The sequence below is a fragment of the Podarcis liolepis genome (genome assembly GCF_965112155.1).
Source record: "Podarcis liolepis genome assembly, chromosome: 17".
In the NCBI taxonomy this organism is placed as follows: domain Eukaryota; kingdom Metazoa; phylum Chordata; class Lepidosauria; order Squamata; family Lacertidae; genus Podarcis; species Podarcis liolepis.
Genome location: NC_139571.1, coordinates 2,828,814 through 2,841,747, shown reverse-complemented (window position 1 = coordinate 2,841,747; position 12,934 = coordinate 2,828,814). Strand labels below are relative to the sequence as shown.

Sequence of the window (12,934 nt, the reverse complement as noted above, 5' to 3'; positions counted from 1 at the left end):
CAGAGAGCCAAGGCTGTGCAGGGACTTGCCCCCCATCCCCAGGAGACCAAGATAAAGAAAAGGAATGCTACTTACAGTCTGCACATTTTGTTCACGGAAAATTCCACCCCCTCTCTAAACTAGCTAACTGTCTAAAATGCCCGCCAAAGCCTAACTCTGACCCCACCCCCACCCCCAGCACTTAGCCTAAGCCTAAGCCCAACCCCTGCCCTAACCCTACACTTACCCCTAACTACTCCTCTCTACACAAAATAAATATACAGTGGTACCTCGGGATATGTTACCCGAGGTACCGTATATGGTGACGTAATTTTGAGTTACAAACGTGGCAAACCCGGAAGTGTATACTTCCAGGTTTCACCACGCGCACATGCACAGAATCACTCTGCGTGCTGTGGGCGTGCGCAGAAGCACCGCCCCCAGATATGGACTTTTTGGGGTAAGTACGGAGCCCCAGGATGAATTAAGTTCCTATCCAGAGGGTCCACTGTATACAAAATATATACAAAATGTGCACATGTGCACAAAATAAAAAAGTAAAATAAAAAAAATATGAAAATAAAGAACGGAAAGTAAAATAAAAAAGTAAAATAAAAGTGTTTAAATAAAAAGTAAAATAATAAATAAAATCAAAATAAATCGAATCAGATAAAAGTAATTAATCAAATCAAAATCAAAATAACAATCAAATGAACCCCTCTCCTTATTGTCTCCAACCACCACCAACTCCTCTCTCTACTACTCAACTCGCCTCACTACTAACCCACAATGGCCACCTGCAAGTTGGTGGCTTTTAAGGGAGAAGCAAGAGATGTCACAAAGGAGGGCAGGTCCTTGTTACTGTGGCAACAGTGGCCCCTCCTGAGAGGTGATGCTCCTCTGTCAGAACTTCTGTTCTGCGTCCTTCTGCAGGCCTTCTGTCCTGGGTGGGCATCTCCAGGGTGGGCTGGGAATGTCCCCCCCCCCATCCGAAACTCTGGAGAGCTGCTGCCAGTCAGTGCAGGCTACTTGAAGAAGGAAATTGAGCAGCTGGAAGGTGAGCAGAGGAAGGTGACCAGGATGATGAAGGGTCTGGAAACCAAGCCTGATGAGGAATGGTTGAGGCAGTTGGGTATGTTTAGCCTGGAGAAGAAGAGACTGAGAGGAGAGCCATCTTCCAATATCTGTGGGCTGCAAGAGGGAGTAAGCTTGTTTTCTGCTGCTCCAGAGGGGAGGGGAGGAGAGGAGATTCAGACTAAACATTAGGAAGAACGTTCTGATGGTAAGGCTCTCAGGGACGGTGGTGGACTCTCCTTCCTTGGAGGCTTTTAAGCAGAGGTTGGATGCCAATCTGCAAGGGATTCAGCTGCAATCTGGGGAGCACATAGCACTGGCCTACTTTACAGGGTTGTTGTAACCACACAGGGCTGCTGAGCATCCGAAAGTGCCTGACAAATGTTGAGCCTTCCATTTCATTGTGAGGAACAGCTGCAGCGCATCAGGAGGCGTCCCTCAACTTTTGTTTCTTCTCTTTCCCGCAGCCAAAGGGGCCGGGCTGGATTACCAAATAGGCAGAGTAGGCACTGGCCTATGGGCCCCACACTTTTTAGGGGTCCCGCGACAATGGATCAAAATAATATTTTGATCTTGAAAGAAAATGACAATCAAGCTTTCTTAGTTCAATGTTATTCCAGTGTGCGCATGAGGCCTGCCCCCTGACCAGATTTTGACTGCCAAGGGGCCTCCACAGGGTTTAATTCAGCACTGCCCTGTGAACGGCCCAGTATACCAAAAGGTGCATCTCCACCCCCATTGTTCAGCCCGGACTCTGAGATCCAGCTCCAAGGGCCTTTTGGCGGTTCCTTCCCTGAGAGAAGCAAGGTCACAGGGAACCAGGTAGAGGGCCTTCTCGGTGGTAGCAACTGCCCTGTGGAACGCCCTCCCATCAGATGTCAAGGAAATAAACAACTCTCTGATTTTTAGAAGACATCTGAAGGCAGAGGAGTAGGAAGGGGAGTAGATGGGTGCTGAACGCCACAGGTGTTTTGTGAGCCCAATTTTTTTAAACAAAAACCCTCATATTTTTGTCATTTTGTCACCCCCCTCAGTGATGACACCCGGGGTGACCCACACCCCCCGCACCCCCTTCCTCCACCACTGGCTCTTCTTGTGTTCTAATTAAGCTCTTTAAGAGTGGGTGCTCGTTTTTTGCAGTTGTACTCACACAGCACCTCAGCTTCCTGCAGTCCACATCAATAGTGGGCTGCAAATGAGCGAAATTAAGTAAAAAAATTAATTCATAATAAATTCTCATCATGAAAAACAGGTTTTAAGTGCTTATGCTCACAATGTTAAGTAAATAAATCAGAAAATAACACTTGCAACTGTAAGTATCTTATATTTCCTTCTTTTAATAATTTCAGTTTGGGGGTGACAATAAATTTTATGCACTGGGTACCACCTGACCGTGCTACGCCACTGGGGACAGAGTGGTCTTTTCCCATTTATGAAGGAAGTGTCCCAAGGGTCACAATTTGGGAACACCATTTATTTATTATAGATTGGACAACCATATATAGATAAATATCTAATATACTAAAATGTTCTGTCTGCATATCTCCACCGCTCTCTCCATTAAACCTATGGACTGGCGCATGTCAGACTTTTGGTCAAAATAACTTTTGACTTGGATGCTGGCTGCAGGCTGATCACCACTGCATAGAAAGGGAAAACGTTACAGAATTTGCAAATATCGCAACAGTACCAAAATATGTGGACTATTGCAGAAAAAACGACACATAAGTTGCAGCTCTCCAAGGGCTGAATTCTACATGGTGGGATTTTATTATTTATACTTTGAATACAGATTTCATTGTCTGCACCATTATGTGAAATTTCGCTATATGGAAGGACTTCTGTACTCTAAATGTTAAATTATGTTGGAGCTGTGGGTCTTGTTCTGCTACTATACAGTTACTTATACTGTATACATTTCTGTTTCCCAAGGAAAGGATTTTTGCAACCCATTTTCTGAGAACCTTGTCAACACTTTCATTTCTATTCTTCTGGGATACTTTTTGTTTCTGTTTCCCAGAAGTTCCTGGAGGGCAGCCTTAGTCATGGAGAGGGACTGAAAAGAGGGTAAAGGAAAGTGAAGAAAAGAGGATCTAAAGTTGAGCTCTATGTAGCTGAGGAAGTGGAACCCTTTGGCGGTTTCTGATCATGAAAAGGCACCACCATTCGTTTGTTCACACATTACCTTTGTATTTCTTGGGTTTCCAAATCTTCAAATGTTAGCAGCAGCAGCAGCAGCAGCATTCAGCGGAGCTGCCTGGTGACTCTGGAAGGCCCCTCTCCAGGAAACGCTGTCTGGCAGCCACTGGTCTCAGAGATCTAAACCTCTTGATGACTAGCTGGATGTGCATGTGCACAGGCATGCACACACACAAATAATTACATTTAGGACACCCATAGTTCTTTATTGGAATTGATTCCTATATTATTGCTGATGCGAAGAGTTTCTGAGTTTTATCCAAGTTTAATGACTCAAAAAAGAAGAAAGGGAAGGCTCTTGTGTGTAGTGTAGAAGCAAATGCGGCATTTAATATAATCATAGAATTGTAGAGTTGGAAAAGACCTCCAAGCACCATCTAGTTCAACCCCCTTGCAATGCAGAAATCTCAACTAAAGCATCCATGACAGACGGCCATCCAACTCCATGTGACAGCCCTTTAGATAGTGGAAGATGGCTATCATATCGCCTCCCAGTTTCCTCTTGCCCAGGCTAAACATATCCAACTCCCTCAACCATTCCTCATAAGGCTTGGTTTCTAGACCCTTGAAGTAGTCTGGCAGGAAAAGAGCCTGAAGCCTGAATTTTAAAAGGGAGACAGTAGAATTTGAGGTACTAGCAGAGTTACATGTAAACTTTAATACACTAGATCTAGGGTGCTTTAACATCCCCCTCCCCAGGAACAATTAGAACTATCAAAATCTTTAGACATTCCTCTGACTAATAAGAGCCGTAGATCACCAGAAATCCTAAAAAGTCTCTAATAATGAATTACAGAATATTGTGTGTGTTGTTGCTGGGGGGTTTTCGGGGGGGAGGGATGATGAGAGGGAGGGCACAAGGAGAAGGGGACGACAGAGGACAAGATGGTGGGACAGTGTTCTCGAAGCTACCGGCATGAGTTTGACCAAACTGCGGGAGGCAGTGGAAGACAGGAGGGCCTGGCGTGCTCTGGTCCAGGGGGTCACGAAGAGTGGGACACGACTAAACGACTAAACAACAACAGCAAGATTTTTCCTATTCATCTGGTAATTTCATTTAGTTTAGTTTCTTCTTCTTCTTCTTCTTCTTCTTCTTCTTCTTCTTCTTCTTCTTCTTCTTCTTCTTCTTCCCCCCTGCCATTCACCCTGAGGTCCCAGGGCAGGTTACAACAATGTGAAACACAACATTAGCAACAATTTAAAACAACATTAAATCTCAAAACTAGGGTGCCTCCTAAAATATATATATATATATCAAGTCAATTGTCAAACGCCAAGGTAAAAGGTTCTACTGTTTCAGGTCTGAGTGCTGCTGCTGCTGTTAAATGTAAACCACTTTGAAATTTTTTGCTTAAAAACCCCTCAGGGGAAAAGAAAGTAAGTCAGGGGCATAAGTAAGTAAGTAAGTAAGTAAGTAAGTAAGTAAGTAAGTAAGTACTGTAAGTAAGCAAGCAAGCAAGCAATGATCAATCCCGGATTCCGTGACTCGTCTGCCCATTTTAGGGACTCTAGATAAGCGGCTCTTTTACGCAAGTGCCCTCTAGAGGGCGAAGAGAGATTTGCATCCAATCGAATAGCTCCCGTCCCTTCGCCCCTTAACTGATGGAGGCGCTTTCCAGGTCCCGGCCGGGTGGAGCTGCCGCTTTTGTTTCTGTTCTTCACTTTCGTTTCTATTCTTCTGGGATGCTTTTTGTTTCTGTTTCCCGGAGGTTCCCGGAGGGCAGCCTTAGTCATGGAGAGGGACTGAAAAGAAGGTAAAAGAAAGTGAAGAAAACATGATCTAAAGTTGAGCTCTGTGTAGCTGAGGAAGTGGAACCCTTTGTCAAAATTACAAAGTGAATTCATACAACCTAAAAAGAAGACCATCTCTAAAATGTACAATCTGTGTATCTGAAGAAGTGTGCATGCACACGAAAGCTCATACCAAGAACTAACTTAGTTGGTCTTTAAGGTGCTATTGGAAGGAATTTTTTTATGTACAATTTGCAGTTAGAGTGGGAACTGAAGGATGAAACAACCAAAGAAGTAATGATAAAGTGGGCAAAGGATTTTGGTCACACAATCCAGCTGGAAAATTAGGAAAGGTTGTGGAAGGTGGATCTCAATTTCACAGCCTGTTATATGATAAAAGAGAACATGATGAAAATGTTCTACCGCTGGTTCCTCACTCCAGAAAAATTGGCTAAGATTTACAAAAAGCAGTCAAACTTATGCTGGAGATGTAAGAGGGAACCTTTTATCACACATGGTGGGGATGTAAAATTGTAAGGAAATTTTGGAAAGAGGTATATGAGGAGCTGAAAAAATTATTCAAGATTTCGTTTGCCAAAAAGCCAGAGGCTTTTTTGTTAGGCCTAATATCAATGACATTCCCAGAGATAAGAAAAATGTATTCCTTTACGCAACAGCAGCAGCCAGAATACTGATTGCAAAGAACTGGAAGGGGGAGGAAACGTGCAGGGGTAAGCAAGGAAATAATAAAAGAATCAGCTGAACAATAATTAAATTATAATAACACAACAAGACGGAAGAAGTTAAAAAAAAATTGAGATCACACATGGGTGGAGGGGAACGGGGTATAGGGGAATCTGAAATATTATTTATAATATAAAAGCTTTAATATAAAATTTCTAACTGTGTTGTATTTGTATACAGCAAAGAGAAGTTTAGAGTAATTAGGTATATTTAAATTTACTTAATTATGTAATAGGTTTACGTTAGAAAATGAATATGGATGTTGAATTTGATGTTTGTAATTTTTATTTTTTCGGTTTTGGAAATAAAAAAAATAAAAAAATAAAAAATAAAAATAAAAATATATCTCTCAATTGTCAAACGCTAAGGTAAAAGGTTCTACTGATTCAGGTCTGAGCGCATGGCTGCTGCTGCTGTTGCTGTTGTTAAATGTAAACCACTTAAAAACCCCTCGGGGAAAAGAAGGGGCATAAATCAATAAATCTGTAATGATGATAATGATAATCAATCCCGGATTCCGTGACTCATCTGCCCATTTTAGAGACTCTAGGTGAGCGGCTCTTTTGCGCAAGCGCCCTCTAGAGGGCAAAGAGGGGGTTGCATCCAGTTGAGCTCTCGTCCCTTGGCGGCTGAACTGATGGAGGCGCTTTCCGGGTCCCGGCGGGTGGAGCTGCCGCTTTGCCCCCCCCCCCGCGCCGTCACGTCGGGAGGCGGGCTTGCCCGAGCATGTTGCTTTCGGTTTCCCCGCGGTCCGCCTTGAAAAGCCTGCCTGCCGCGCGCCGCCCAAAGTCATCGCTGCCTTTGTTGGGGAGCCCGGGAGCTGGAGATCACCCGGTGAGTTTTCCTTGGCCAACTGGGGGGGGGGGGGACGGGACCCCGGGAGTTTTCTTCTTCTTCTTCTCCTGTCCTCCAGTGCTCAAGGGGGCGGGAGGGGAGGAAATGAACTGCTGAGAGGAAAATCGCAAGGTTCTGCTCTTCGGTTTTTTAAACCCTGGGAGGAGTGGGATTTGCTTTCCCCCCTCGGGAAGCGCGTCCCAATGATTTCCTGCACTTGCTCCCGTTTGTCGGGGTGCATTGGGGGTCATAGCATGTGAATCGCTTTCCTGGACCGAAGCCCGTCCGGTGCAGCCTTCCTGCTTTCCGGGGGCGGCTCACAAAGCAGAGCTTCCCTTGTTCTTGGTCCCGCTACTTAGCGCAGCATTCAAAGGTCGTCTGCCCCAGAGCAGGGGGCTCCGTTTGGCTCGCCTAGCTGTTGATCCTGAAACGCCTGTCAGCCAACTTAATTGTATGTTTAAGACGTTGAGATTCATGAAATTGTATGCTTGTTATCAACGTATGTTGCCTTGGAAATGCTGCTGTCTTGAAAGGTCACTTAGAAACAGCTTAAACCAAAAGATAAATAGATTGAATAGTGTATCCAACATAAAGCCATACTGTACTCTGAGTAGAACCATTGACATTAAAGGACATGATTAGTGCTGGCCCATTAATTTCAGTGGGTCTTCTCAAAGCAAACTTTGGATACAACCCAGTAGGTTTTGCTAATATGAGAGGAAAATATATATTGCCCCACAATGCTGTTTTAGCAGTTTTTTGTGTCTCTAGGCTCACCCTCTTCTGTTGTCTCTTCTGCTTATTTTTTTTAAGCACCAGCCACTTGTCTTCTGGAACACGCTGCGCTGCACTCCCTTCATCGCTGAGTTGTCCTTTTGAGTTAACTCTCTAGTTCTGTGACCTTGTGTGTGCATGTGACGAGAAGAGCATTCTACATGTTTCCATGCTACATTCACACATTGTGCTTCCTGCTGTTTCATTCTTGCATGCCTTTTGAACTAGGACTGAATGGAGCTTTTTTCCATTGCCAGATGAGAGCGACACTTTTCAGAAAGCTTTTCACTGTGACTCCAGAAACCCTTCATGGGCAGTGGATTTGGCCCCTATTGGATCTGATGTGAAATTATAGATTGCTGGGAGAGAGAGAAGTCTGCAGTCCGGGGCTCCTGTCCATCGCTCTGGGAATGGGCATAGCCAGGGGGGCAGCCCCCCCCCCAGATACACAAAAAGCATTTTAAAGCATTGAAAGTACTCAATTAACTGAGGTTGTGCCCCCCCCACCAAAGTCTGCCCCTTTTTTGGGGGGGTATTTTTACCCATGATTTCCCCAAAACAACTCAACAACTCTTGAGAGGGAGGGGGCAGCTGTCCCCCTGCCTCACCTTGGCTATGCTCATGCCTCAGTCTGATTTTGTGACTGAGGTGGCCAGAGGTGGTACGCAGAGGGGCATTCTTCCTCATCCCATTGTCAGTCCTTTTTGGTGTATTTAAAAGTTTATCCACAGTGACAGAATGCCCCACCTCTGCCCACAGAGAGTGTCAACATACCAAGGATTTGCTCCTTCAAATGGCACCTTGAACCAATTGCTGCCTGGGAGGCAAATGCCAGCTTCAGCCTCCCTGGCCCCTCTTTGCTGCTCCTGTTCCTGCACCAGGTGTACTGCTGCCTGTTGAGAAGCCAGGAGGTGGAGCCGGCTAGTCTTGCCCTGGAGAGCAATTGTAAGAACTTTGCTGCATTTGCAGCTGTTTCCAGGGAGAAGCCTCTGGTGTGGAGAGTTGCTTTGTGGTGGTGTATCTGGGTTGTTGCTGTTTTATATTTTTATTTCTATTGTACATTTGTATTTAGGCTGTAATTTCTCCTGTATCAGTCTGTTCACTGCTGGTGTGGGGGACTGATGAATTGTGCATGGAAGTGTTATTCATGCCAGCCTGGGTGGGGCTGGTACCCCTGGAGAAGAAGAGATGAGCTTTTCTCTTCTGCAGCTGAGACAGCTGTGGCATTCGTGTGAGCTGAAGCTGTCTCTCCACATGTAGGGGAGAACTGCGCTCATGTTACTGCTTTTCCTTATGGCATGGAATTAATCCCTGCTTGTATATATAAAGATTCTAATGTTCTTTTCCTCTGTGCCAGCCAGCCATGGCAGCTCTGCAGGACTTCCAGACATTTGTCTTCCTCGATCTTGAAACCACCGGCTTGCCCCATGACCAGCCTCGCTTGGCTGAGCTCTGCCTCTTTGCTGTGCACCGCCATTCACTCCAGTGCTCTCCACTGCTGGGCACCCCCCAGCTACCCCGCATCATAGACAAGCTCACTCTCTGTGTTGATCCCCAAAAGCCCTTCACCCTTGAAGCAGAGAGGATTACTGAGCTGAGCAACCAAAACCTGGAGGAGAATTGCAAAGCAGATTTCAACCGCGGCGTGGTGGATATACTAAAAGGGTTTCTGCAGCGGCAAAGGGGCCCCATCTGCTTGGTGGCTCACAATGGCCTTGGCTTTGACTTCCCCCTGCTTCGTGCAGAGCTGTGGCGAGTGGACACTGACCTGCTCCCGAGCACCGGCTGCCTGGACACACTGCCAGCCTTGAAGGAGCTGGAAAGATCTCCTGGCATGAGCTACCAGCTTGGGGCACTGTTCCGACATTTCTATGGACGTGAGCCTGTTAGGGCCCACTCAGCTGAAGGTGATGTGGTCACTCTTCTGTTAGTGTTTCTTGCCAAAGCCCCTGAGCTAATGACATGGGCAGCTCGTAATGCGCAGTGCTGGGCGGAGATTCAGCCTATGTACCTCCTAAGCCGAAGCAGGAACTGATATCAAGAAAGATGGCACGACCTCTTTTCCCACAAGTGCACATCCACACAGAATCAAACCTTGAATTCTCCTCCTGTACAGGGCTACTTCCTGTGTGCAGTGGAAATGTGGAAGACTTTTGTACGGTGAGAAGTTAGTCGTGTATGGCAAGGACATCGCCCCAGCCCAGACCTTGGTTTGGGGTGTGTGCCTGCAGCATTTCTAATCTTGTGTTGGACACCTGTTGATAAAGTGGCTAATTTCTTATCTATCACTTCAGCTCTGGGTGGGGTTTCAAGGTCAGCTGCCTGTTAAAGGAGCACTGGGATCCCAGTCTCTGAGAATGTTTGTTTGTAAGAGATAACGGGCTTGGAAAGAACCACGGCATAGATCACAGCCAGTGAAGGCCCTGCATCCCAGCCCCTATAGGAGTCCATCCACTGCTGTTCTGAAGGGCTCCTAGGGTCTGAAGGAGCCATAAGTATTGCTTATTCTGTCTGTAATCTAGCTAGGATAAACACCTCCTATCCTTCACTCATGGGTTTGGTCACTGCATTTGGAGCCAGTAAAAGAACCAGTCCCGTTGGCAACACGCTGCGATGACCAGCCTCGGAAGGCCAGGCAGATGCAGCAGTTGGAGTGTTTGGCTTGGAGTTGTGGGGCTCAGTGTCACATCTCCACCATAAATCTCAATGGGTAACTTTGGGCACTACCTCTCATGCCTGACGGACGCAGTTTTTAAAAGGTGAAACCAGTGCTGCCTAAAAATGAGTTTTAGCTACATTTTAGTAGGTTATTGAAATTACTTTTGTAACTGCTTTGAAATAGCTTAGGGGTTTAGAGAAGCCGTCCTGGTTTCTGATTTGATCCTGGAACGTCCTGGTTTTTCTTAGGATGTCCCTGTTTTCATTGGAGAAATGTTGGAGCGTATGGCAAAGGAGTGTTATAAGGATGAAAGGTACTAAATAGATATTTGGTAGTATAGTTTAGCAATGATGCTTCCCTGTTTCAGATAGAGGGAGTCCCCAGGACACAATTCTTCCCACTCCAGACATGTTCTACTGGGGGGTGGCTAACCTTTGGACTCCATAATTTCCATCCAGCATGGCCAACAGGGATGATAGAAATTTGTGGTCCAGCAACATTGGGGTTTCCTGTCCCTGGCCTAAAGGTACTTTGATGCAGCCATGTTGCTAACATTAGGCATGCTTGGGGTCTGATCAGTGCCTGGGTGGGCTTCTGCTTGGAAGCCCCATGTATGATGCTCTGAACTCTGAGGCTGTAGTCCCATACACAGAGTTCTATGGGGTTTTCTGAGCAGACATGCCTCAGATTGCACTGCCAAGGAAACAAAGGGTATGAATGTGATAAAACGAATTAACAAGAATAATTTATCCAAACTTTTTTGTAGGGGAATTCATTTTTATTGGGTGGGGGAGAGGGGATAAGGCACAACCTTCTCCCATATGTCTACAGTGGTACCTCCGCTTATGAACTTAATTTGTTCTGGAGGTCTGTTCGTAACCATTCATAACCCAAGGTGTGCTTTTGCTAATGGGGCTTCCCGCTGCTGCTGCGCCCCCAGAGCATGACTTCCATTCGCATCCTGGGGCAAAGTTCACAACTGAGAGCATCTACTTCCAGGTTAGCGGAGTTCATAACCCGAAGCATTCGTAAGGACGACGGTATGTAACCCAAGGTTCCACTGTATTTACTGAAGTCTATTCACTAAATTTGGTGAAAAGGTGATAGGGAGAATTACTTTTTGAAATGTGCATGTATGGCTATCTTTCTACAACTCTACATTATAAACAATTGTGAGGTTTTTGCATTGTCCCTTCTTACCTACAGAAAGACAACAGATGCCAAGGATTTTTTTTCTTCCTGAGATTATATGGAAGTAGGGTATAATTTAGGTGTCCCATCATTAATCATTGTATAAAGCAGCTATTTAAGTATTATGATTAATTAAAACATTCAGAACATACCAAGTTACATATGAATTGCCATAATGAACTCATGTCTCATCACAGTAATCATACTTAGCATTTTAGAATGTTAATTTCCCAAATACATTGTTAATCACTGTCCTCTGTAAAGTTGCTCTCTATTATTATCAATGCACACCAATGCTTTATGGGCCTGAAATTTGATGAACTGGTGTCAAATCTGAATGAGAAGTCCTACAAAAGAAATTTATGAGGCAGGTATTGGGGCTTCCTCCTGGGACTCTGTTGGCTCATCCGAGAGCTGAGTTGGGTCTCCCCTCAATAGCGGCCAGAATTGATCTAGCCTATCTTGGCTACTGGCATAGACTTTGAGGACCATATTCTCACCAAGCTCAGCTGGTTGGAGCAACTGAGGACAGGAGGTTGGGTACAAAAGTGTCAAGATAAGCTTAGGGCTTGAAATCTCCAAGAGGGGAAATATTTATCCCTTAGTGAACTTAGAAATTGGATATTTGACCATGACTCCAAGCAAGCCAGAGCATCCACAATCGCTGCCTGTTATTCTGTTTCGGACCCTCAAATTAAGGACAACCATTCAAGGCCCCACTACCTTCCCCACAATTGCATAGGGCCTTTGTTGAGCTTCGGCTTCAGCAGATGCCCTCAGCATCCTTAGAGGGGAGATACCTTGGGATTCCTCAGATGGCATGGAAACGCATTTATGGATGTAATCAGGTCGAGGATGTCTTGCACCAGTTGTTGATTTGCCCCTTATAGACGGTGCCCAGAGAATTTTTATTGGTTCTCAGATTGGTACCCCCCGGAAGTGATAGTTAAACTCTCTACAAATTACTTATCTGTAGCCAAATTTGCTCTGGCAGCTAAGAAGCTTTGCTTGTTATATTAATGCATTGTGATTTTAAATTTTGTGTTTCTAAGCGTCTATGCTGTAGACTTTTATAGACTTGTGTTTGTGATTTTAGAGGAATGCCTTGCTTTTGCCCTCTCTGTGTGAAGGCTTTGGCTATATACAATTAATTTAACTGAATGAATGCATCAAAAATATTAACAATGAATTGCAGAATATGGGTGGGGCAGACTGAAAGGGGCTTACCACTGGCGATTGCAACCCTATACTCACTCACCTGGGAGTAAGTCTGTTGAACTCAATGAACTTAGTTTTGCATAGACACCAATAGATTGTGCTGAGGTATGTTTTGAACTGGGGACTTCTTAGTTCACAGCTCAGTCTATTAGCTGCTATGCTCTCATTACCACCAGGTGCCTTCCATGTTCAGTTGCTGGTTGTCAGTATTGGCTGTTCAGGAGTATTTGCAGGTGACTATCTTCCTGCCTCAGTGCAGAACCTTATATTTGTTTCTATTGAATCATGCTTTGATTGGCCTGATCTGCTGCTGGATTAACTAAGACTTTTCAAGAAGTCATTTGTGCTGCTCACCATTGCAACATCTTATGGGCAGTGAATTACATAAATAATTGTGGGCTCCTCCTCGGATATACTTCCTGTTTATCCTGTAAGCCTGTTGCCTGTATATTTCATTAGTGGCCTGATTTATTGTGTGTGCCTCTGATTTATTCTGTTGCAATGCCCAATAAAAGCTCTTTTTAAAATTGC

The 12,934-nt window shown here is 45.1% G+C and overlaps 1 protein-coding gene across 6 annotated transcripts; it reads left to right on the top strand.

Annotated features, from left to right (window-relative positions):
* Positions 1-753: 753 nt before the first annotated feature.
* TREX2 (three prime repair exonuclease 2) lies at positions 754-12,934 on the top strand. 6 transcript variants are annotated; one of them, XR_014520696.1, is made up of 3 exons: positions 6,269-6,561; positions 8,693-10,245; positions 10,401-12,934. XR_014520696.1 is itself a non-coding variant. In XM_083482627.1 (2 exons), the coding sequence occupies exons 1-2, from the start codon at positions 769-771 to the stop codon at positions 9,368-9,370; spliced, it is 942 nt and encodes a 313-aa protein (XP_083338753.1). In that variant the 5' UTR covers positions 754-768; the 3' UTR covers positions 9,371-12,934. The 6 variants fall into 6 exon arrangements, 4 of the variants coding, with proteins under 4 accessions (XP_083338753.1, XP_083338756.1, XP_083338754.1 ...); XR_014520697.1 differs by having other exon boundaries at positions 6,445-6,561; positions 8,697-10,245; XM_083482627.1 differs by lacking the exon at positions 6,269-6,561 and adding an exon at positions 754-1,036 and having other exon boundaries at positions 8,697-12,934.